General features: G+C 43.8%; 3 protein-coding genes across 3 annotated transcripts; all 3 read right to left on the bottom strand.

Moving 5' to 3' along the window:
• Window positions 1-533: 533 nt before the first annotated feature.
• Window positions 534-9,296, bottom strand: LOC105911022 (glial fibrillary acidic protein-like). The gene is made up of 11 exons (XM_042708627.1): window positions 9,146-9,296; window positions 4,412-4,793; window positions 3,436-3,593; window positions 3,112-3,275; window positions 2,734-2,868; window positions 2,544-2,639; window positions 2,322-2,456; window positions 2,109-2,219; window positions 1,881-1,991; window positions 1,631-1,755; window positions 534-1,540 (listed from the first exon to the last, which is right to left on the bottom strand). Exons 1-11 carry the CDS (start codon window positions 9,294-9,296, stop codon window positions 1,306-1,308), a joined length of 1,803 nt encoding a protein of 600 aa, XP_042564561.1. The 3' UTR covers window positions 534-1,305.
• A 375-nt stretch (window positions 9,297-9,671) lies between these two features.
• On the bottom strand, window positions 9,672-12,675 carry LOC116221739 (glial fibrillary acidic protein-like). The gene is made up of 8 exons (XM_031572857.2): window positions 12,271-12,675; window positions 11,891-12,010; window positions 11,701-11,796; window positions 11,472-11,606; window positions 11,259-11,369; window positions 11,031-11,141; window positions 10,781-10,905; window positions 9,672-10,690 (listed from the first exon to the last, which is right to left on the bottom strand). Exons 1-8 carry the CDS (start codon window positions 12,622-12,624, stop codon window positions 10,444-10,446), a joined length of 1,299 nt encoding a protein of 432 aa, XP_031428717.2. The 5' UTR covers window positions 12,625-12,675; the 3' UTR covers window positions 9,672-10,443.
• Window positions 12,676-21,274: 8,599 nt separating this feature from the next.
• LOC105911993 (glial fibrillary acidic protein-like) lies at window positions 21,275-24,896 on the bottom strand. Its single transcript, XM_031572855.1, has 11 exons — window positions 24,841-24,896; window positions 23,879-24,010; window positions 23,306-23,594; window positions 22,939-23,058; window positions 22,749-22,844; window positions 22,527-22,661; window positions 22,314-22,424; window positions 22,086-22,196; window positions 21,841-21,965; window positions 21,508-21,750; window positions 21,275-21,313 (listed from the first exon to the last, which is right to left on the bottom strand). Exons 1-11 carry the CDS (start codon window positions 24,894-24,896, stop codon window positions 21,310-21,312), a joined length of 1,422 nt encoding a protein of 473 aa, XP_031428715.1. The 3' UTR covers window positions 21,275-21,309.
• Between the last annotated feature and the right edge of the window lie 1,199 nt (window positions 24,897-26,095).

Here is a 26,095-nt window from a genome sequence, read left to right as displayed (position 1 = left end):
CTCTCCACCATTCTCCTCCACCTCTTTCCTCAGCCCTGCATGGTACGGGTGCTCGGGGGGTTGGCATGTTCCAGTGGCAAGACGGGCTGAGGATGTGGATGGAATGAGGACGTGGAACGCCTGTGTGCCTTCACTTTGCGGCACCGGAGCGCTGGCATGATGACTGCGGCTTCCCCTGTGGGTGACAGACTCTGCCTCAGGTATCTCTGTCTCTCCTTCTGTCTCTTTCTCTCTCTCACTCTCGCTCTGTCTCTCTCTCCCTCCCTCTCACTTGTTCAGTTTCTTTTCTCTCTCCCCTCTTTCTACTCATTCCATTGTTTCTTTCACCGCTGTTTTCCTATCAGGCATCCTATACTTGTTCAACATGTAACCTCTCACTAATGGAGACATTTTTAACAAAAAAGAAATCCAGAGAGAGAGAGGGAGAGAGAGAGAAAGAAAGAGAGAGAGAGAGAGAGAGAGAGAGGAAGAGAATGATACAATGCCAATAGAGACGTAAGACACAAGATTAAATATATGTAATAAATATATGATATATATATGATAAATATATGTTTATTCTTTATACCCTTTATTTTTATTACAATAGCTATTATACATATCAGCAGTTGATGCTTGCAGTTGAGGAACAAGCCCCAAGAAAACCATATTAATTAGAAGTCTTCGCTTCCCCATGGGGAATATTTAGGTTTTTGTAAGGGTATGTTTAGATTTGATTTAATTGAAAAAATGTTTTACTACATTCCTTTTACTCTCATGTTATTATTGCTGAGGTCTTCTAGAAAAGAGACCAGAGAAATGGTTACTGAGAGCTTTTATTTAATTCTTGCAAGGATGCAGTAGTAAGGCACACGAAAACCTGGCATTCAAAACCTTCACAGCCAGCTTTGAACACACAGAAAGAGAGAAGCATTTTGCAAATGTAGACATCTTCATGGTGTTGTGCCAAGATCAAAGGTCAGAGCCCAGACCCAGGGCCACCAGTGTGAGGTCAAGGGTGAGTGGACAGGGTAGGTCCCCCCTCTCACTCTATTCCTCTTCCTCATCAGCAGCTCCCTCAATGAAGTATCTCCTCTCCTGTGTGTCACTCTCGAGGGTGTCGTCCTCGGTTTTAACTATCCGGAGAGAAGGCAAAAGGAATCAAAATATGAAAAACTGATGTAAATATTTCAATGGATTACAATACATAGAGAATTTAGTTTGTTATCAGCACAGCCCATGATTTGAATCCCTTGAGATATGCTGTACACCATGTGTTTAAATTGAGTTCACAGTGAGTGTGTGATTGACGTTTGATGCTCCTGGTTACCAAATGAGCACGGTTTTCCTCTCAGTCATCTCCACGGCCTGCTCCTGAGAGTAGGTGGCGATGGTCTGGCCGTGGGCGCCATTTTCCACACCGGCTCCAAGTCCTCCACCGGTTCCGGCTCCCAAGGCCCCGAGACCCATAACTCTGCTCGCCCCAGCACTGATGGCACTCATGCCCATCACCCCCTGCACCATACTGGTGATGCGCATGTCCTCGCCCTCAATCAGCTTCCTGTACGAGAAAGACACCACAGCATTGTTCGGCTCCATGGTGCAATATCATTTGTGTGGGTGTGTGGATTGAATGAAACGCCTCACTTACCTGTATGTAGTGATCTCAATCTCCAGGCTCATCTTAACATTCAGCAAGTCCTGGTATTCCATAAGAAGCTGTGCAATTTTCCCCTTTGTGGTTTTCAGCTCTAAATGAAGAGCTTCGATCCTGGCCTAAATGGCATACGGTATATACATTGATACATCTTTGCAATAATACATTATGTCCCCTGACTATTTCTAAAATGAAACGTGCTTATCTAATCATCTCAGCTTTTTAAACTGTAATATGGACTCACCTGGAGAGCCTCCAGCTCTTTCTTGTGTCTCTCTTGAGCTGCAAGAATCTGAGCCTCCAGACCATCGTTTTTGGTCTTCAGACCATCCATGTCCCTCTCTTTGCCTTGAATCTGTGGATATATAAGTGCTATTCAATGCTATTTTCTGTGCACCTCTTGTTGTTTGTAATGAATATGTTTTTAAATAGCTTGAGACATGCTGAAATGCTAGAGCAAAGGCAAACCTACATCTTTTTTAGCGGATGCAAGCTCCTCTCGTGCACCACGCACTTTGTCCACATGGTTTGTGGTTTTATTGTTTAAATCTTCGAATTTTGAATTATACCACGAGTCCATTTCCTAAAGAGGGCAAAAACACATTTCAAGTAAAAAGATGATGATGTATATCAAATTAGGTCTAAATTATTGATGTTCTTTAAGGGGCCTTTTTGTATGTGGTACCTGAAGATTCTTTGCCGCGATGACGTCATATTCGTGCTGAATCTGCTTAAGAGCAGCCGCGATGTCGGGGAGGGCGAAGGCGTCTCCGGCGGTGGCATGAGCAGAATAGATTTGTTTCATCAGGTCCTCGATTTCCTGAGGGAATTTTATCATTTCACATCATTTATCGACTGCAAAATTGTGGCTTGATTTATCTTGGTGATAATGAATAAATAAATGTACCTCTCTTTGAATTCTCTTCAGGAACTCAATTTCAACCTCCAGGTTCTCAAGTTGCTTTTCCAGAGCAATGCGCGAGGAGGTGGCTGCGTCAACATCCTGTATGCACACGGTTGAAAGTAAGCCATTCCATAGTGGTCGAAATATCAACAGCATTCATCTAAATCATTAATCCTAAAACTGCGAGTCTAACCGGTCGGAAGTTCTCGATGTCCATCTCGGCCATCCTCCTCAGTTCCACAGCTTCCTCATATTTGGCCTTCATCATCTCCAGCTGTCTAGCCGTGGCGTCTTTGGCAGCAACAGCCAGGTCCTTAAAAATTGAAAGAAAATGATGAGAACATCAGTAGTTGGAGCACACTATTTGTACCAATAGATGTATGACCTGTTACCAATGTGGTATGTGTCTGTGAAGAGATTTAAATTAAACACCGGCAAAATGAGTAAGCCATAGCCTAGACATGTGTCTGACTCTGCTGTCAGTATGGGGTCGGTTGATGATCCGATGCATATTTGTACGAGCGGGCATAGGCCTACTAAGAAAGTATTTATGTGAGTGAATCAGACATACCCGCTGCTTTCTCATTTGATCTGCAAGCCTCCTGAGCTCTTTGAGCTGCTCCTCATACAGCATGCGCAGGCCCGTGGGCTTCAGGAATCGGTTCTGGAGGGCCTCGATTTCTGTCTCCAGCAGCTTATTCTGCTGCTCCAGTGACCGAACCTTTGGGGACAGAACTGAATTTAAGTATTTGTGAGTATGGGTCTTTGGGGGCTCTGTCTGGTTCCAAGAGTATCCTGAATCTCAATATTCCACGATGGTACTTTTTTTTGGGGGGGGGTATAGGCGTACAACAATAACAAATGTAGTGTAAAAGAAAACAAGGTTGGAATCCACTTTCCTTCTCGATGTATGCAGCCAGCCTGTCGTTCAGCACGACCATCTCGCTGCGCTGGCTGGTGCGAGTGCTGAGGAATTCTTGATTCTCAGCGGCAGCAGCTTCCAGATCTACTGCATCTCCTCCCACACAAATGGTGCCCATGCTTGCGCCGCTACTGTTCAACAAATACATGAGAGTAAATTCGTTATCACAGCATTATATGACTGAAATTTGAGAAGTGTGGCTGAACCTTCCTTTAAATTTTATCCTTTAATATCGCCTATTCTATTTTTATCACTGACAAACATTTGAATTAAGTGTGAGATTTATTAGACTCAAATATTGTGGACAGTCCGCTGTTAATCTAATGGCATCTTGTCGCGCTACTGGGGAATGCACATTGTGAAAGCTGCAAAGCGGGTGGAAAGTTGATTTAAGAATCAGTGGGATTTGAGTTGTTCAGGCAGTCATTGACTGGCTTTCATGAACAATTTTAGTTAGTTAGTTTAATTGATCATTCATTTTTAGTTTGAGAAAAGAATGCTTCTAGTCTTGGTTACAGTCTACCATTTGTGTCCTATGCCAGCTCTACAATTCATGTAATGATGTGAAACAAAACATTGTCTCTAGATATTGATTGAACTTTATACTGCTTTGTTGCTAGTCAGGCCATTATGGCTTGTACTTCTCACCTCAGATTGACCTGTGTGTTTGGATATAGCTTATATGTTTTTTGCTAATATTGATATTAAATTCTGCTTTAAAAATGGAACCCTCTGTGCTGACCTAACAAAGCACATTAGCCCTGCATGTAGAACAGCATTATGGCAAACTAAATGAGGCAAGAAAATGTATCTACCAGTTTTCCTACAGAGCCCTGCAGTCCTCACACACACTATTTGGGCTGACATCAGTGGGGACTTAGATCTGTGACCTCTAGATGACCCCTCTCATCCTGAGATACCCTGTGCTATCCCCCTGGGCGGAGCTTACCTCCCCATCAGGGACTTGCGGGAGGAGGAGACTGTCCTGTGGCCCATCGCCATGCCGTTGCCAGCTGCGGCCACAGCCGACCGGGAGGAGCTGGCAGCACGCTGCTGCCGGGGGTCCCGGCGGGATGGTGACGGGCTAGACACCCTCACCTGGAGGGATGTGGAGCTGCATTCTTCAAAATGCCGACGGTACGACGAAATCTTTTCTGGGCTGCGGCTCATCTTTGCTGCGTGCTGGGGCTCTGAATCTCTCTCAGTCGATGCTCTTTTTCTCTGCCTCTCTTCTCTGGGAGCTGGAGGAGGTGGTTTGGATGTGGAGAGCTGGGCTGAGAAGTGCTGCTCCTTGGCTCTCTCCTCACCCTTCTTATACTCGAAGCCCAGCCCTAAACATGAGCCAGCACATCTGGAATGTCGAACCTCCACACCACACAGTGCCCGACACGCCACAGAGCCTTCTACCAGGGGCCCGCCAGGAGATTGATGGGCCAAAAGACTTTGAGGCAGCCAGGGCCATTAGGTTCAACAATGATATGATGTGCCCTGATGGGCACAGGGATGATATATTGTATGTAGGCCACAGCCAGGAAAGTCCTTTCGCCATGGTTCCCCTATGCAGCGAGAGCAAGATAGAGTTAAGGAGCAGGTGGATGGGCAGTGTGAAATTTGGGCATAAATACTAAGGGTTATTAGATTAGGATTATGATACACATGGAAAACCAAAGCATATCCTTATTTCCTTAACATACTGTACAACAAAAACAGGTACTTAAATCTCTATTGTTCGTTTAATTTATTTTAGTATGCTTATAATGTTTCAGTTTCACAATTACAACTGTGATACAGACAGGTCTTTACATTTGCACATTTTTGCTTATTCACAAAAGGGAAGGAGGGAGCTGGGAATGATGAATTGGTTACATTTTAACCAATTCATCATTGCCAGCTCCGTCCTTCCCTTTCTCTAGGCTTTTAGCTAATATTACTATTATTTTTATAATTTCTTTACTATTTATTTATTTAATTTGTAAGGGACCACGTACAATATTAAACATAAATGTTACTATTTGATGCATTGTAACAGATTTTTCACTTTGACTTTAAAGGTACTAATAGAACTACTACTCTTTATGTCATCTGGTAGGGCGTTCCACTGAGCAGAGGCTTTCACAGAGAAAGCTGACTGCCCAAAGGCAGTGCTACGAAAGGGTACAGTACAATCTCTGGAAGCAATTCTTGTGGATTGTACAGTTATCCTGTGTTTTCCCAGTGAAAGTGAACCAAAAATGAGGGGTCAAATCATTTAAGATTATTTGCGCTAGACACAGATTTGAGAAAAGAGCAAAATTCTCAAAGCTCAGAAGATGATGTTGCTATAATATCTTACAGTGATGATACTGAAATGGCTTTTTATCCAGAACTTTTAATGTTTGTTTATACAAGGATTAGTTTGGTCTAATAACTTTTTTAGTGTCTCTAGCCTGCCCCTAACACCTAATACAATAAGACATGTGGAAAAGGATCATTGCATGCATAAATATCTTGGCTGCATACACACAGAGAGAGTTACTAATTTGTCTAAAATCGGCCAAGTTTTCTTAAGTAGTTTTTATAATTTTCTTGACGTGTTTCCTAAAATTGAGATTTGGATCCAATGTCACGACAAGATATTTAAGTTCAGTAACTGTATCAGTCTTTTCACCCTTAATGAATATGTCAACATTAGGGGGCTGTACATTGGCACATCAGCATCCTTTTCATAGCAGCAGTTAGCCTCTGCTAGCTCAGCTGTTTTTGCATGTGTGTACAACAGTGTCATCGGCATACATTTCCAAATGTACCCCATGCCATATGCGGCAGTGGCAGTGATAGTGACTAATTGATCAAATTTGTTTTGCGAGATTCTTTCCAAATATCTGGGGCTCTGGCGTGCATGTGGGAGATGGCTGGTCTCAGTGTCTCAGTGTGTCTCGTAGGTGTGAGGTAAGGACAGATGAGCTCAAGCACAGAGGCGATATTTTGCTCAAGATATTTAAGTTCAGTAACTATATCAGTCTTTTCACCCTTAATGAATATGTCAACATTAGGGGGCTGGACATTGGCACATCAGCATCCTTTTCATAGCAGCAGTTAGCCTCTGCTAGCTGAATTGAAATTGAAATTAAAAAAAATATACAGAATCTACAAAATCTACTCCGCTTGGAACATGACGTTATACGTTGAGTGACGCAAACAAGTAAGGGAGGAGCCAGGAATGCCCAACACACACACACACACACACTATCAAACACACACACTTTCACACACACACACACACTATCACACACACGCATACTATGACAGTTCTAGGTTTTGATAATCTCCAGTGGGTCGCCGCTAAGGGTTATGGTTAGAAAGAAACAAGATAGTGCTGAACTGGCTAATTGAGCTTGACTATCAGGTGGAATGAGCTTGTGGAAATGATGACCTGTAGACAAAGGTCATCTATTATTGAACTTGTGAGACGTCTGCATGCTCCTCCGTCATTTGCGGTAATGGTCATATTAAAGTAATATCACTCAAAATGGATTGAGATGCAAGCATCCACATAACATCCCAGTCAGACAAATTAACATGTGGTAAGAACAACCTGGAACTCAATGCTCTGAAAACAGTGGAGATGGTTGTAGACTTTAGAAGGTACCCAGCCCCACCCACACCCATCACCCTGAGAGACTCCCCAGTCGACACTGCAGAGTCCTTCCGCTTCCTGGGCACCATCATCTCCCAGGACCTCAAGTGGGAGCTGAACATCAGCTCCCTCACCAAAATAGCTTAACAGAGAATGTACTTCCTGTGGCAGCTGAAGAAGTTCAACCTGCCAAAGACAATGATGGTGCACTTCTACACCTGCATCATCGAGTCCATCCTCACCTCCTCCATCACCATCTAGTACGCTGCTACCAATGCCAATGACAAAGGCAGACTGCAGCATATCATCTGTTCTGCTGAGAAGGTGATTGGTGATGGCAATCTGCCATCTCTACAGGACCTGTTCGCCTCTAGGACCCTGAGGCGTGCAGGTAAGATTGTGGCCAATCCCTCCCACCCGGGTCACAAACTCTTCGAGGTACTTCCCTCCGGCAGGAGGCTGCGGTCCATCAGGACCAAAACCTCACGCCACAAGACCAGCTTCTTCCCGGCTGCAGTTGGTCTTATCAACAAGGCCCGGGACCCCCACCTGACTTGGACTCTTATCCCGCCCCCACACCTCAAGTCTGTGTTACATTAACACACATTACATTATATTGCACATTTCATATTGCACAATCACATTGCACTCCTGTTTTGCATTTTGCATTTTACTTTTTACTTTCCTTTTTTATATATATTTTATATATTTTTATCTTATATATTGTTTTTTTCTTATGTGTAGTACTTATTGTGTTTTTATGTTTTATGTTTACTGGATGCACCTATACACCAAAGAAAATTCCAGGTAGGTGTAAACCAATAAATACAATTCTGATTCTGATGAGCCTTTGCCCTTCCAAGCTCCTTTATCCGCATTGGTTGTTTTATAGAAGTAGGCTAATTCATTTGTATAAGGAAATAAGAGAATGTGGATACAAATAAAGCGTATTATTAGTAGTAGTAGTAGTATTGGTAGTATTTATTTTTAAAGTAATTATTATTTATTTGTTTTTAAAGTAATTATTATTATTATACTTTCTCACACCTTTGCAATCCTCCCACCTTTTCAGATCTCACTGTTGATGACAATAGTTAACTGGAAATTTCTTTTGCAGATTTGAAGAATTATGATGAATGTTAGACATCTCATACATTGAATTAGCTTAACTGATGGTCAGATATGCCATACATGCATTGTTTCAGTTGGTATCTTTGCATTGGTAGTCCAGTCTTTTTGTGCTCCAGTAATTTGTTGTCCCACTAAAAAGTGGTTTCATTATGGATGCACATTACATTTCAGCCACGACTTGTGAAATTATCATGAGAGCCTGTCATTTTTTATAGGCCCTGCCAACATCAGTCAGGGACTCTAAAGACACACACACACACACACACACACATACACACACACACAAACACGCACACACACTTTGTATGCACACACAAAAATACCCATACATAGACACACACATACACATTACACAAGACAACTCCCTTGAAATGCTATCTATTCCTCTATGCTCAGATTCTCTGCCTCCCTTTCTTACCCCTGGCGTATTCTCTCCACATATCTGAATCATTCTCATAAGCCTCTCCTCCTGACAGCCTCCCACCCAAAAAGGACATCACCCAGATCTAAAATCAATTGAATCTCTTCTGCCTGCAGTTGTACCTGTGTCATGGCAGCTTCACATAGTGTTGGAACTTGCTCTGATGTTTACATTTTAAATCAAGTGAACAGTCAAAGAGTTTAAGCCATAATGACAGAGTCATGGTCGTATTGCATTAGGGTGTGTTTGGTGTTTCTGCACATTGCCTTCTCAAGATGAAATCTCAAGATAAAACTTGGACTAGAGAGTGTAAAGACAATTTGCAACCAATGCTATATACCTGCCCCAAACATTATTGAAGACAGACACATTAATCTCTCTCTTGGCTTAGTGTTTTAACCTTATAGGACTTCTCAATTACTACAGCATCAAAGCCCTTCCACATCCCCCTCCTCCCCATATCTCTCCTCTCCTCTCCCCTCTTCTCCTCTCCCATCCTCTCCTCTCCTCTCCACCATTCTCCTCCACCTCTTTCCTCAGCCCTGCATGGTACGGGTGCTCGGGGGGGTTGGCATGTTCCAGTGGCAAGACGGGCTGAGGATGTGGATGGAATGAGGACGTGGAACGCCTGTGTGCCTTCACTTTGCGGCACCGGAGCGCTGGCATGATGACTGCGGCTTCCCCTGTGGGTGACAGACTCTGCCTCAGGTATCTCTGTCTCTCCTTCTGTCTCTTTCTCTCTCTCACTCTCGCTCTGTCTCTCTCTCCCTCCCTCTCACTTGTTCAGTTTCTTTTCTCTCTCCCCTCTTTCTACTCATTCCATTGTTTCTTTCACCGCTGTTTTCCTATCAGGCATCCTATACTTGTTCAACATGTAACCTCTCACTAATGGAGACATTTTTAACAAAAAAGAAATCCAGAGAGAGAGAGGGAGAGAGAGAGAAAGAAAGAGAGAGAGAGAGAGAGAGAGAGAGGAAGAGAATGATACAATGCCAATAGAGACGTAAGACACAAGATTAAATATATGTAATAAATATATGATATATATATGATAAATATATGTTTATTCTTTATACCCTTTATTTTTATTACAATAGCTATTATACATATCAGCAGTTGATGCTTGCAGTTGAGGAACAAGCCCCAAGAAAACCATATTAATTAGAAGTCTTCGCTTCCCCATGGGGAATATTTAGGTTTTTGTAAGGGTATGTTTAGATTTGATTTAATTGAAAAAATGTTTTACTACATTCCTTTTACTCTCATGTTATTATTGCTGAGGTCTTCTAGAAAAGAGACCAGAGAAATGGTTACTGAGAGCTTTTATTTAATTCTTGCAAGGATGCAGTAGTAAGGCACACGAAAACCTGGCATTCAAAACCTTCACAGCCAGCTTTGAACACACAGAAAGAGAGAAGCATTTTGCAAATGTAGACATCTTCATGGTGTTGTGCCAAGATCAAAGGTCAGAGCCCAGACCCAGGGCCACCAGTGTGAGGTCAAGGGTGAGTGGACAGGGTAGGTCCCCCCTCTCACTCTATTCCTCTTCCTCATCAGCAGCTCCCTCAATGAAGTATCTCCTCTCCTGTGTGTCACTCTCGAGGGTGTCGTCCTCGGTTTTAACTATCCGGAGAGAAGGCAAAAGGAATCAAAATATGAAAAACTGATGTAAATATTTCAATGGATTACAATACATAGAGAATTTAGTTTGTTATCAGCACAGCCCATGATTTGAATCCCTTGAGATATGCTGTACACCATGTGTTTAAATTGAGTTCACAGTGAGTGTGTGATTGACGTTTGATGCTCCTGGTTACCAAATGAGCACGGTTTTCCTCTCAGTCATCTCCACGGCCTGCTCCTGAGAGTAGGTGGCGATGGTCTGGCCGTGGGCGCCATTTTCCACACCGGCTCCAAGTCCCCCATTGGCAGCTCCACCGGTTCCGGCTCCCAAGGCCCCGAGACCCATAACTCCGATCGCCCCAGCACTGATGGCACTCATGCCCATCACCCCCTGCACCATACTGGTGATGCGCATGTCCTCGCCCTCAATCAGCTTCCTGTACGAGAAAGACACCACAGCATTGTTCGGCTCCATGGTGCAATATCATTTGTGTGGGTGTGTGGATTGAATGAAACACCTCAATTACCTGTATGTAGTGATCTCAATCTCCAGGCTCATCTTAACATTCAGCAAGTCCTGGTATTCCATGAGAAGCTGTGCAATTTTCCCCTTTGTGGTTTTCAGCTCTAAATGAAGAGCTTCGATCCTGGCCTAAATGGCATACGGTATATACATTGATACATCTTTGCAATAATACATTATGTCCCCTGACTATTTATGAAACTAAACGTGCTTATCTAATCATCTCAGCTTTTTAAACTGTAATATGGACTCACCTGGAGAGCCTCCAGCTCTTTCTTGTGTCTCTCTTGAGCTGCAAGAATCTGAGCCTCCAGACCATCGTTTTTGGTCTTCAGACCATCCATGTCCCTCTCTTTGCCTTGAATCTGTGGATATAGAAGTGCTATTCAACGCTATTTTCTGTGCATATCTTGTTATTTGTAATGACGATGTTTTTAAATAGCTTGAGACATGCTGAAATGCAAGAGCAAAGGCAAACCTACATCTTTTTTAGCGGATGCAAGCTCCTCTCGTGCTCCACGCACTTTGTCCACATGGTTTGTGGTTTTATTGTTTAAATCTTCGAATTTTGAATTATACCACGAGTCCATTTCCTAAAGAGGGTAAAAACACATTTCAAGTAAATAGATGTTGATGTATATCAAATTAGGTCTAAATTATTGATGTTCTTTAAGGGGCCTTTTTGTAAGTGGTACCTGAAGATTCTTTGCTGCGATGACGTCATATTCGTGCTGAATCTGCTTAAGAGCAGCCGCGATGTCGGGGAGGGCGAAGGCTTCTCCGGCGGTGGCATGAGCAGAATAGATTTGTTTCATCAGGTCCTCGATTTCCTGAGGGAATTTTATAATTTCACATCATTTATTGACTGCAAAATTGTGGCTTGATTTATCTTGGTGACTGGTGATAATGAATAAATAAACGTACCTCTCTTTGAATCCTCTTCAGGAACTCAATTTCAACCTCCAGGTTCTCAAGTTGCTTTTCCAGAGCAATGCGCGAGGAGGTGGCTGCGTCAACATCCTGTATGCACACGGTTGAAAGTAAGCCATTCCATAGTGGTCGACATATCAACAGCATTCATCTTAATCTTTAATCCTAAAACTGCCAGTCTAACCGGTCGGAAGTTCTCGATGTCCATCTCGGCCTTCCTCCTCAGTTCCACAGCTTCCTCATATTTGGCCTTCATCATCTCCAGCTGTCCAGCCCTGGCGTCTTTGGCAGCAACAGCCAGGTCCTTAAAAATTGAAAGAAAATGATGAGAACATCAGTAGTTGGAGCACACTATTTGTACCAATAGATTCATGACCAGTTACCAATGTGTATGTGTCTGTGAAGAGATTTAAATTAAACACCGGCAAAATGAGTAAGCCATATTCTATAGGACATGTGTCTCACACTGCTGTCAGTATGGGGTCGGTTGATGATCCGATGCATATTTGTACGAGCGGGCATAGGCCTACTAAGAAAGTATTTATGTAAGTGAATCAGACATACCCGCTGCTTTCTCATTTGATCGGCAAGCCTCCTAAGCTCTTTGAGCTGCTCCTCATACAGCATGCGCAGGCCCGTGGGCTTCAGGAATCGGTTCTGGAGGGCCTCGATTTCTGTCTCCAGCAGCTTATTCTGCTGCTCCAGTGACCGAACCTTTGGGGACAGGAGGACACATAAATTATGGCCCCTGTGTGCGAGCGCTACATGCTCGAATATGCTCGAGGCCCAAAGAAGTGCAAGTAATGCGCTGCTCCGTTTTCGCAGCCAGAAGGCGCATTTAGACACAGCCAGTCTGTGCCGCACACTTAAGTGGAAACAAATCAGACAAATTCTGTCAAAGACGGGCCTAGAAAACATGAGTCGATTCCAGAAGAATCAAATAGGCTATGGGCTATGAATAAGTAACTGAATTTAAGTATTTGTGAGTATGGGTCTTTGGGGGCTCTGTCTGGTTCCAAGAGTATCCTGAATCTCAATATTCCACGATTGTACTTTTTAGGGGGGGGTATAGGCGTACATTAATAACTAATGTAGTGTAAAAGAAAGCCACTTTCCTTCTCGATGTATGCAGCCAGCCTGTCGTTCAGCACGACCATCTCCTTGCGCTGGCTGGTGCGAGTGCTAAAGAATTCCTGATTCTCAGCGGCAGCAGCTTCCAGATCTACTGCATCTCCTCCCACACAAACGGTGCCCATGCTTGCGCCGCTACTGTTCAACAAATACATAAGAGTGAATTTGTCATCACACTATGATATGACTGAATATGTGTCAAAATGTGAGAAGTGTGGCTGAACCTTCCTTTTAATTTTATCCTTTAATATCGCCCATTCTATTTTTATCACTGACAAACATTTGAATTAAGTGTGTGATTTATTACACTCAAATATTGTGGACAGTCTGCTGTTAATCTAATGGCATCTTGTCGCGCTACTGGGGAATGCACATGGTGAAAGCTGCAAAGCGGGTGGAAAGTTGATTTAAGAATCAGGGGGATTTGAGTTGTTCAGGCAGTCATTGACTGGCTGTCATACATTTTTTTTAAGTTATAGGCTATAATTGATTTAGTTTGAGAAAAGAATGCTTCTAGTCTTGGTTACAGTCTACCATTTGTGTCCTATGCCAGCTCTACAATTCATGTCATGATGTGAAACAAAACATTGTGTCTAGATATTGATTGAACTTTATACTGCTTTGTTGCTAGTCAGGCCATTGTGGCTTGTACTTCTCACTTCAGATTGATCTGTGTGTTTGGATATAGCTCATATGTTTTTTGCTGATATTAATATTAAATTATGCTTTAAAAATGGAACCCTCTGCACTGACCTATCAAAGCAGCCCTGCATGTAGAACAGCATTATGGTAAACTAAATGAGGCAAGAAAATGTATCTATCTACCAGTGGGGACTTAGATCTGCGACCTCTAGATGACCCCTCTCATCCTGAGATACCCCGTGCTATCCCCCTGGGCGGAGCTTACCTCCCCATCAGGGGCTTGCGGGAGGAGGAGACTGTCCTGAGTCCCATCGCCATGCCGTTGCCAGCTGCGGCCACGGCCGACCGGGAGGAGCTGGCAGCACGCTGCTGCCGGGGGTCCCGGCGGGATGGTGACGGGCTAGACACCCTCACCTGGAGGGATGTGGAGCTGCATTCTTCAAAATGCCGACGGTACGACGAAATCTTTTCTGGACTGCGGCTCATCTTTGCTGCGTGCTGGGAGCTGGGAGCTGGAAGAGGTGGTTTGGATGTGGAGAGCTGGGCTGAGAAGTACTGCTCCTTGGCTCTCTCCTCACCCTTCTTATACTCGAAGCCCAGCCCTAAACATGAGCCAGCACCTCTGGAATGTGGAACCTCCACACCACACAGTGCCCGACACGCCACAGAGCCTTCTACCAGGGGCCCGCCAGGAGATTGATGGGCTAAAAGACTTTGAGGCAGCCAGGGCCATTAGGGCCTAGCTTCAACAATGATATGATGAGCCCTGATGGGCACAGGGATGATATATTGTATGTAGGCCACAGCCAGGGAAGTCCTTTCGCCATGGTTCCCCTATGCAGCGAGAGCAAGATAGAGTTAGCGAGCAGGTGGATGGGAGGTAAGGGGGTATCAGTGTGAAATTTGGGCATAAATACTAAGGGTTATTAGATTGGGATTATGATACACATGGAAAACCAAAGCATATCCTTATTTCCTTGACACATACTGTACAACAAAAACACGTACTGAAATCTGTATTGTTTGTTTTCATTTATTTTAGTATGCTAATAATGTTTCAGTTTTACAATTACAACTGTGATACACTTGCAATTATTTTTGCTTATCCCAAATTATTTAACCAATTCATCATTGCCAGCTCCCTCCTTCCCTTTCTTATTATTTTTATAATTTCTTTACTATTTATTTATTTTATTTGTAAGGGACCACGTACATTGTTAAACATAAATATTACCATTTTATGCATTGTAGCAGATTTTTCACTTTGACTTTAAAGGTACTAATAGAACTACTACTCTTTATGTCATCCGGTAGGGCGTTCCACTGAGCAGAGGCTTTCACAGAGAAAGCTGACTGCCCAAAGGCAGTGCTACGAAAGGGTACAGTTCAATCTCTGGAAGCTATTCTTGTGGATTTTACAGTTATCCAGTGTTATCCTAGTGAAAGTGAACAAAAAAGGAGGGATCAAACCATTTAAAATTCTTTACACTAGACAAAGATTTGAGAAAAGAGCAAAATTCTCAAAGATCGGAAGATGATGTTGTTCTAATATCCTACAGTGATGATACTGAAATGGCTTTTTATCCAGAACTTTTAACGTTTGTTAATACAAGGATTAATTTGGTCTAATACTTTTTTAGTGTCTCTAGCCTGCCCCCAACACCTAATACAATAAGACATGTGGAAAAGGATCATGGCATGCATAAATATCTTGGCTGCATACACACAGAGAGAGCTTCTAATTTGCCTAAAATTGGCACATCAGCATCCTTTTCATAGCAGCAGTTAGCCTCTGCTAGCTCAGCTGTTTTTGCATGTGTGTACAACAGTGTCATCGGCATACATTTACAATTGTGCCACATGCGGCAGTGGCAGTAATAGTGACTAATTGATCAAATTTGTTTTGCGAGATTCTTTCCAAATATCTGGAGCTCTAGCGTGCATGTGGGAGATGGCTGGTCTCAGTGTCTCAGTGTGTCTCGGAGGTGTGAGGTAAGGACAGATGAGCTCAAGCACCGAGGCGATATTTTGCTCAAGATATTTAAGTTCAGTATCTATATCAGTCTTTTCACCCTTAATGAATATGTCAACATTAGGGGGCTGTGCATTGGCACTTCAGCATCCTTTTCATAGCAGCGGTTAGCATCTGCTAGCTGAATTTAAATTTAAATTAAAAGAAAATATACAGAATCTACTCCGCTTGGAACATGACGTTATACGTTGAGTGACAAACACGTAAGGGAGGAGCCAGAAATGCCCAACACACACACACACACAAACTATTACACACACACTATCACACACACACACACACACATACTATGACAGTTCTAGGTTTTGATAATCTCCGGTGGGTCGCCGCCAAGGGTTATGGTTAGAAAGAAAAAGGATAGTGCTGAACTGGCTAATTGAGCTTGAGTATCAGGTGGGATGAGCTTGTGGAAATGATGACCTGGAGACAAAGGCCATCTATTATTGAACTTGTGAGACGTCTGCATGCTCCTCCGTCATTTGCGGTAATGGTCATATTAAAGAAATATCACTCAAAATGGATTGAGATGCAAGCATCCACATAACATCCCGGTCAGACAAATTCAAATGTGGTAAGAACAACCTGGAGCTCAATGTTCTGAAAACAGTGGAGATGGTTGTACTTTAGAATGTACCCAGCCCCACCCATCCCCTTCACCCTGAGAGACTCCCCAGTCGACACTGCGGAGTCCTTCCGTTTCCTGGGCACCATCATCTTACAAGACCTCAAGTGGGAGGCGGGAGCACTTGAACATCAGCTCCCTCACCAATATACGTAGCTCAACAGAGAATGTACTTCCTGTGGCAGCTGAAGAAGTTCAATTCAATTCAATTCAATTCAATTCAATTCAACTTTATTTCGCCATGTATACAGATACTAGGAATTTTTTTTGGTTTTCTCCATGCAGGCTATAGTATCACAAATAGAACAACAAGACAACACAGAACAACAATACAAGGACAGATAGTACCAGACAGTATGAGCAAAATAATAAATAAGAATGGAGGTAGTGCAACAATAATAATGTTAAATAAAGTTAAATAAAGTGCGATAAAGTTCGTGTGTGAGAGCTATTTAGGAGGGCTATTGCTTGGGGGAAAAAACTGTTGAGGTGACGTGATGTTTTGGTCATGATGGCCCTGTATCGCTGTCCAGAGGGGAGACGGTTAAAGAGACTGTTAGCAGGATGTGAGGGGTCTGCCGTGATCTTCATTACTTTCCTGAGGGATCTGGAGCTGTGAAGGTCCTTGATGGAGGGAAGGGGGCAGCCGATGATGCGCTCTGCTGCCCGTACGACTCTTTGGAGCCTGGCCTTAGAGCGGGCAGAGGCAGAGTCATACCAGACCGAGTGAGAGGATGTAAGCACACTCTCAATGATAGCCCTGTAAAACTGCACCATGATGGGGGGGCTGACCTGTAGTCCTCTCAGCTGCCGGAGGAAGAACAGGCGCTGCTGACCTTTCTTCACTAATTGAGTGATGTTATTGTCCCATTTTAGTGTGTTGGTGATGGTTGTGCCTAGGAACTTGAAATGCTCTACTACAGTGACAGATGAGTTGTTGATGACAAGTGGAAGATGTGTCGGAACCTTTTTTCGGAAGTCCACAATCACCTCCACTGTCTTGTTGACGTTAAGCTCTAGGTTGCTGACTGCACACCAGGACTCTAGATGGCCGACCTCCCTCCGGTAGGCAGACTCGTTGTTGTTGCTGATGAGACCTATCATGGTTGTGTCGTCTGCATACTTGATGGTCTTGACAGACGGGTCACCAGAGGAGCAGTCGTTGGTGTACAGGGAGAAGAGCAGGGGGGACAGCACACAACCCTGGGGGGCACCGGTGTTAACTGTGCGGGGCTGTGACAGATGCGGGCCCAGCCTGACATACTGTCTCCTGTTGGTGAGAAAATCTGTAATCCATAAGCAGGTAAGGGGGTGGATGTTCAGATGGGTCAGTTTGCTATGGAGGAGGTCGGGAATGATGGTGTTAAAGGCAGAACTATAATCCACAAACAGGACCCTTGCATAGGTGTTCTGATTGTCCAGGTGTTGTAGAATATAGTGAAGGGCTATGTTGATTGCATCGTCTACTGAGCGGTTGGGTCTGTATGCAAATTGGAGGGGGTCCATGAGGTGGTCAGTGGATGCTTTGAGATAGGAGAGGACCAAGCGTTCAAATACTTTCATGACTACAGAGGTGAGGGCGACCGGTCTGTAATCATTTAAGCAGGTGATCTTGGGCTTTTTCGGCACTGGAATGATGACAGCAGATTTGAAGCATACAGGGACACGGCATAAATTGAGAGACTGATTAAAAATGTCCGTAAACACTGGAGCCAGCTCGCTGGCACAGTGCTTGAGGGTAGCAGGTGACACCATGTCCGGCCCACACGCTTTCCTGGTGTTCTGACCTTTGAAGAGCCTCCGAACCTCATGCTCAGTGATGACCAGTGGAGCAGGTGAGGTGGTGGCAGGGGGAGGGGAGGCGGGGGGGATGGAGGGGGTGGACCCACGCGGTGCTTCAAACCTTGTGCAGAACACATTGAACTGGTCTGGTAGATTTGGGTCGTTAGAGGTGGGGGGGGGGGCTTCTTCTTGTAGCCCGTGGCAGTTTGTAGGCCCCTCCAGACAGCTCTGATGTTCTTATCCCCGACCTGTTGTTCAATTCTAGTCTTATACACCCCTTTAGCATGCTGGATGGCTTTGCTGAGGGCATATTTGGCCTGCCAACCTGCCAAAGACAATGATGGTGCACTTCTACACCTGCATCATCAAGTCCATCCTCACCTCCTCCATCACCATCTAGTACGCTGCTACCAATGCCAATGACAAAGGCAGACTGCAGCATATCATCTGTTTTGCTGAGAAGGTGATTGGCTGCAATCTGCCATCTCTACAGGACCTGTTCGCCTCTAGGACCCTGAGGCGTGCAGGTAAGATTGTGGCCAATCCCTCACACCCGGGTCACAAACTCTTCGAGGTACTTCCCTCTGGCAGGAGGCTGCGGTCCATCAGGACCAAAACCTCACGCCACAAGACCAGCTTCTTCCCGGCTGCAGTTGGCCTTATCAACAAGGCCCGGGACCCCCACCTGACTTGGACTCTTATCCCGCCCCCACACCTCAAGTCTGTGTTACATTAACACACATTACATTATATTGCACATTTCATATTGCACAATCACATTGCACTCCTGTTTTGCATTTTGCATTTCACTTTTTACTTTACTTTTTTATATATATTTTTGTCTTATATATTGTTTTTTTCTTATGTGTAGTACTTATTGTGTTTTTATGTTTTATGTTTACTGGATGCACCTATACACCAAAGAAAATTCCAGGTAGGTGTAAACCAATAAATACAATTCTGATTCTGATAAGCCTTTGCCCTCGGAAGCTCCTTTATCCGCATTGGTTGTTTATAGAAGTAGGCTAATTCATTTGTATAAGGAAATAAGAGAATGTGGATACAAATAAAGCGTATTATTATTAGTAGTAGTAGTATTGGTAGTATTTGTTTTTAAAGTAATTATTATTTATTTGTTTTTAAAGTAATTATTATTATTATACTTTCTCACACCTTTGCAATCCTCCCACCTTTTCAGATCTCACCGTCGATGACAATAGTTAACTGGAAATTTCTTTTGCAGATTTGAAGAATTATGATGAATGTTAGACATCTCATACATTGAATTAGCTTAACTGATGGTCAGATATGCCATACATGCATTGTTTCAGTTGGTATCTTTGCATTGGTAGTCCAGTCTTTTTGTGCTCCAGTAATTTGTTGTCCCACTAAAAAGTGGTTTCATTATGGATGCACATTACATTTCAGCCACGACTTTAATTATGAAATTATCATGAGAGCCTGTCATTTTTTATAGGCCCTGCAAACATCAGTCAGGGACTCTAAAGACACACACACACACACACATACGGTACACACGCACACAAACACGCACACACACTTTGTATGCACACACAAAAATACCCATACATAGATACACACATACACATGACACAAGACAACTCCCGTCAAATGCGATCTATTCCTCCATGCTCAGATTCTCTGCCTCCCTTTCTTACCCCTGGCGTATTCTCTCCACATATCTGAATCATTCTCATAAGCCTCTCCTCCTGACAGCCTCCCACCCCAAAAGGACATCACCCTAATCTGAAATCAATTGAATCTCTTCTGCCTGCAGTTGTACCTGTGTCATGGCAGCTTCACATAGTGTTGGAACTTGCTCTGATGTTTACATTTTAAATCAAGTGAACAGTCAAAGAGTTTAAGCCATAATGACAGAGTCATGGTCGTATTGCATTAGGGTGTGTTTGGTGTTTTTGCACATTGCCTTCTCAAGATGAAATCTCAAGATAAAACTTGGACTAGAGAGTGTAAAGACAATTTGCAACCAATGCTATATACCTGCCCCAAACATTATTGACGACAGAGACATTCATCTATCTTGTCTACCTCTCCCCTCCTCTTCTCTCCTCTCCCCTCCCCTATCTCTCCTCTCCTCTCTCCTCCCCTCTTCTCCTATCCCATCCTCTCCTCTCCTCTCCTCTCCTCTCCACCATTTTCCTCCACCTCTTTCCTCAGCCCTGCATGGTACGGGTGCTCAGGGGGGTTGGCATGTTCCAGTGGCAAGACGGGCTGAGGATGTGGATGGAATGAGGACGTGGAACGCCTGTGTGCCTTCACTTTGCGGCACCGGAGCGCTGGCATGATGACTGCGGCTTCCCCTGTGGGTGACAGACTCTGCCTCAGGTATCTCTGTCTCTCCTTCTGTCTCTTTCTCTCTCTCACTCTCGCTCTGTCTCTCTCTCCCTCCCTCTCACTTGTTCAGTTTCTTTTCTCTCTCCCCTCTTTCTACTCATTCCATTGTTTCTTTCACCGCTGTTTTCCTATCAGGCATCCTATACTTGTTCAACATGTAACCTCTCACTAATGGAGACATTTTTAACAAAAAAGAAATCCAGAGAGAGAGAGGGAGAGAGAGAGAAAGAAAGAGAGAGAGAAAGAGAGAAAGAAAGAGGAAGAGAATAATACAATACCAATGGAGACACAAGATTCAAATATATGTAATAAATATATGATAGATATATGTTTGTATATTCTTTATGCCCTTTATTTTTTATTACAATAGCTATTATACATATCAGCAGTTGATGCTTGCAGTTGATGAATAAGCCCCAAGAAAACCATATTAACCCTTAGAAGTCTTCGCTTCCCTGTGGGGAATATTGAGGTTTTTGTAAGGGTATGTTTAGATTTGATTTAAATGAAAAAAAATGTACTACATTCCTTTTACTCTCATGTTATTATTGCTGAGGTCTTCTAGAAAATAATCATGTTTTTAGTTACGGGAAATATACAAAAGCATCAAGGCATGTCAGACTACCTAAAAGAGTCCAAGACTCCCAAGGAAACCCATGATAAACCAATCACAACCATTACAATGAACCACAGGACCAGAGAAATGGTTACTGAGAGCTTTTATTTAATTCTTGCAAGGATGCAGTAGTAAGGCACACGAAAACCTGGCATTCAAAACCTTCACAGCCAGCTTTGAACACACAGAGAAAGAGAGAAGCATCTTGCAAATGTAGACATCTTCATGGTGTTGTGCCAAGGTCAAAGGTCAGAGCCCAGACCCAGGGCCACCAGTGTGAGGTCAAGGGTGAGTGGACAGGGTAGGTCCCCCTGATCACTCTATTCCTCTTCCTCATCAGCAGCTCCCTCAATGATGTAGCTCCTCTCCTGTGTGTCACTCTCGAGGGTGTCGTCCTCGGTTTTAACTGTCCGGAGAGAAGGCAGAAGGAATCAAAATATGAAAAACTGATGTAAATATTTCATTGGATTACAATATATAGAGAATTTTGTATGTTATCAGCACACCCCATGATTTGAATTCCTTGAGATATGCTGTACACCATGTGTTTAAATTGAGTTCACAGTGAGTGTGTGATTGGCGTTTGATGCTCCTGGTTACCAAATGAGCACGGTTTTCCTCTCAGTCATCTCCACGGCCTGCTCCTGAGAGTAGGTGGCGATGGTCTGGCCGTGGGCGCCATTTTCCACACCGGCTCCAAGTCCCCCATTGGCAGCTCCACCGGTTCCGGCTCCCAAGGCCCCGAGACCCATAACTCCGATCGCCCCAGCACTGATGGCACTCATGCCCATCACCCCCTGCACCATACTGGTGATGCGCATGTCCTCGCCCTCAATCAGCTTCCTGTACGAGAAAGACACCACAGCATTGTTGGGCTCCATGGTGAAATATAATTTGTGTGGATGTGTGGATTGAATGAAACACCTCACTTACCTGTATGTAGTGATCTCAATCTCCAGGCTCATCTTAACATTCAGCAAGTCCTGGTATTCCATGAGAAGGTGTGCGATTTTCCCCTTTGTGGTTTTCAGCTCCAACTGAAGAGCTTCGATCCTGGCCTAAATGGCGTATGTACATTGATAAATCTTTGCAATAATACATTATGTCCCCTGACTATTTCTAAAATGAAACGTGCTTATCTAATCATCTCAGCTTTTTAAACTGTAATATGGACTCACCTGGAGAGCCTCCAGCTCTTTCTTGTGTCTCTCTTGAGCTGCAAGAATCTGAGCCTCCAGACCATCGTTTTTGGTCTTCAGACCATCCATGTCCCTCTCTTTGCCTTGAATCTGTGGATATATAAGTGCTATTCAATGCTATTTTCTGTGCACCTCTTGTTGTTTGTAATGAATATGTTTTTAAATAGCTTGAGACATGCTGAAATGCTAGAGCAAAGGCAAACCTACATCTTTTTTAGCGGATGCAAGCTCCTCTCGTGCACCACGCACTTTGTCCACATGGTTTGTGGTTTTATTGTTTAAATCTTCGAATTTTGAATTATACCACGAGTCCATTTCCTAAAGAGGGCAAAAACACATTTCAAGTAAAAAGATGATGATGTATATCAAATTAGGTCTAAATTATTGATGTTCTTTAAGGGGCCTTTTTGTATGTGGTACCTGAAGATTCTTTGCCGCGATGACGTCATATTCGTGCTGAATCTGCTTAAGAGCAGCCGCGATGTCGGGGAGGGCGAAGGCGTCTCCGGCGGTGGCATGAGCAGAATAGATTTGTTTCATCAGGTCCTCGATTTCCTGAGGGAATTTTATCATTTCACATCATTTATCGACTGCAAAATTGTGGCTTGATTTATCTTGGTGATAATGAATAAATAAATGTACCTCTCTTTGAATTCTCTTCAGGAACTCAATTTCAACCTCCAGGTTCTCAAGTTGCTTTTCCAGAGCAATGCGCGAGGAGGTGGCTGCGTCAACATCCTGTATGCACACGGTTGAAAGTAAGCCATTCCATAGTGGTCGACATATCAACAGCATTCATCTTAATCTTTAATCCTAAAACTGCCAGTCTAACCGGTCGGAAGTTCTCGATGTCCATCTCGGCCTTCCTCCTCAGTTCCACAGCTTCCTCATATTTGGCCTTCATCATCTCCAGCTGTCCAGCCCTGGCGTCTTTGGCAGCAACAGCCAGGTCCTTAAAAATGATGAGAACATCAGTAGTTGGAGCACACTATTTGTACCAATAGATTTATGACCAGTTACCAATGTGGTATGTGTCTGTGAAGAGATTTAAATTAAACACCGGCAAAATGAGTAAGCCATAGCCTAGACATGTGTCTGACTCTGCTGTCAGTATAGGGTCGGTTGATGACCCGATGCATATTTGTACGAGCGGGCATAGGCCTACTAAGAAAGTATTTATGTAAGTGAATTAGACATACCCGCTGCTTTCTCATTTGATCTGCAAGCCTCCTGAGCTCTTTGAGCTGCTCCTCATACAGCATGCGCAGGCCCGTGGGCTTCAGGAATCGGTTCTGGAGGGCCTCGATTTCTGTCTCCAGCAGCTTATTCTGCTGCTCCAGTGACCGAACCTTTGGGGACAGAAGGACACATAAATTTTGGCCCCTGTGTGCAAGCGCTACATGCTCGATAATGCTCGATGCCCAAAGAAGTGCAAGTAATGCGCTGCTCTGTTTTTGCAGCCAGAAGGCGCATTTAGACACAGCCAGTCTGTGCCGCACACTTAAGCGGAAACAAATCAGACAAATTCTGTCTAAGACGGGCCTAGAAAACATGAGTCGATTCCAGAAGAATCAAATAGGCTATGGGCTATGAATAAGTAACTGAATTTAAGTATTTGTGAGTATGGGTCTTTGGGGGCTCTGTCTGGTTCCAAGAGTATCCTGAATCTCAATATTCCACAATTGTACTTTTTAGGGGGGGGTATAGGCGTACATTAATAACTAATGTAGTGTAAAAGAAAGCCACTTTCCTTCTCGATGTATGCAGCCAGCCTGTCGTTCAGCACAACCATCTCCTTGCGCTGGCTGGTGCGAGTGCTGAGGAATTCTTGATTCTCAGCGGCAGCAGCTTCCAGATCTACTGCATCTCCTCCCACACAAATGGTGCCCATGCTTGCGCCGCTACTGTTCAACAAATACATAAGAGTGAATTTGTTATGACAGCATGATATGACTGAATATGTGTCAAAATGTGAGAAGTGTGGCTGAACCTTCCTTTTAATTTTATCCTTTAATATCGCCCATTCTATTTTTATCACTGACAAACATTTGAATTAAGTGTGTGATTTATTACACTCAAATATTGTGGACAGTCCGCTGTTAATCTAATGGCATCTCGTTGCGCTACTGGGGAATGCACATGGTGAAAGCTGCAAAGCGGGTGGAAAGTTGATTTAAGAATCAGGGGGATTTTAGTTGTTCAGGCAATTGACAATTGACATTGACTGGCTTTCATACATTTTTTAAGTTATAGCTATAATTTATTTAGTTTGAGAAAAGAATGTTTCTAGTCTTGGTTACAGTCTACCATTTGTGTCCTATGCCAGCTTTAAAATTCATGTCATGATGTGAAACAAAACATAGCCTCTAGATATTGATTGAACTTTATTCTGCTTTGTTGCTAGTCAGGCCATTGTGGCTTGTACTTCTCACCTCAGATTGATCTGTGTGTTTGGATATAGCTCATATGTTTTTTGCTGATATTAATATTAAATTATTTAAAATGGAACCCTCTGCACTGACCTAACAAAGCACATTAGCCCTGCATGTAGAACAGCATTATGGCAAACTAAATGAGGCAAGAAAATGTATCTATCTACCAATTTCTTCTACAGAGCCCTGCTGTCCTCACACACAGTATTTGGGCTGACATCAGTGGGGACTTAGATCTGCGACCTCTAGATGACCCCTCTCATCCTGAGATACCCCGTGCTATCCCCCTGGGCGGAGCTTACCTCCCCATCAGGGGCTTGCGGGAGGAGGAGACTGTCTTGCCGCGGCCCATCGCCATGCCGTTGCCAGCTGCGGCCACAGCCGACCGGGAGGAGCTGGCAGCACGCTGCTGCCGGGGGTCCCGGCGGGATGGTGACGGGCTAGACACCCTCACCTGGAGGGATGTGGAGCTGCATTCCTCAAAATGCCGACGGTACGACGAAATCCTTTCTGGGCTGCGGCTCATCTTTGCTGTGTGCTGGGGCTCTGAATCTCTGGGAGCTGGAGAAGGTGGTTTGGATGTGGAGAGCTGGGCTGAGAAGTGCTGCTCCTTGGCTCTCTCCTCACCCTTCTTATACTCGAAGCCCAGTCCTAAACGTGAGCCAGCACCTCTGGAATGTCGAACCTCCACACCACACAGTGCCCGACGCGCCACAGAGCCTTCTACCAGGGGCCCGCCAGGAGATTGATGGGCCAAAAGACTTTGAGGCAGCCAGGGCCATTAGGAACTAGGTTCAACAATGATATGATGAGCCCTGATGGGCACAGGGATGATATATTGTATGTAGGCCACAGCCAGGAAAGTCCTTTCGCCATATGCAGCGAGAGGAAGATAGAGTTAGGGAGCAGGTGGATGGGAGGTAAGGGGGTATCAGTGTGAAATTTGGGCATAAATACTAAGGGTTATTAGATTGGGATTATGATCCACATGGAAAACCAAAGCATATCCTTATTTTCTTGACACATACTGTACAACAAAAACAGGTACTGAAATCTCTATTGTTTGTTTTCATTTATTTTAGTATGCTAATAATGTTTCAGTTTTACAATTACAACTGTGATACACTTGCAAATTTTCTTTACATTTGCACATTTTTGCCTATCCCAAACTATTTAACCAATTCATCATTGCCAGCTCCCTCCTTCCCTTTCTCTAGGCTTTTAGCTATTACTATTAGTTTTATAATTTCTTTACTATTTATTTATATTTATTTACATACACACAGAGAGAGTTTCTAATTTGCCTAAAAGTAGTTTTTATAATTTTCTTGACGTGTTTCCTAAAATTGAGATTTGGATCCAATGTCACGACAAGATATTTAAGTTCAGTAACTATATCAGTCTTTTCACCCTTAATGAAAATGTCAACATCAGGGGGCTGTACATTGGCACATCAGCATCCTTTTCATAGCAGCAGTTAGCCTCTGCTAGCTCAGCTGTTTTTGCATGTGTGTACAACAGTGTCATCGGCATACATTTCCAAATGTACCCCATGCC

Source organism: Clupea harengus, chromosome 9 (assembly GCF_900700415.2).
Source record: "Clupea harengus chromosome 9, Ch_v2.0.2, whole genome shotgun sequence".
Lineage (NCBI taxonomy): Eukaryota > Metazoa > Chordata > Actinopteri > Clupeiformes > Clupeidae > Clupea > Clupea harengus.
The sequence above is the reverse complement of the archived record's forward strand: the minus strand, read 5'-3'. Positions and strand labels throughout refer to the sequence as shown.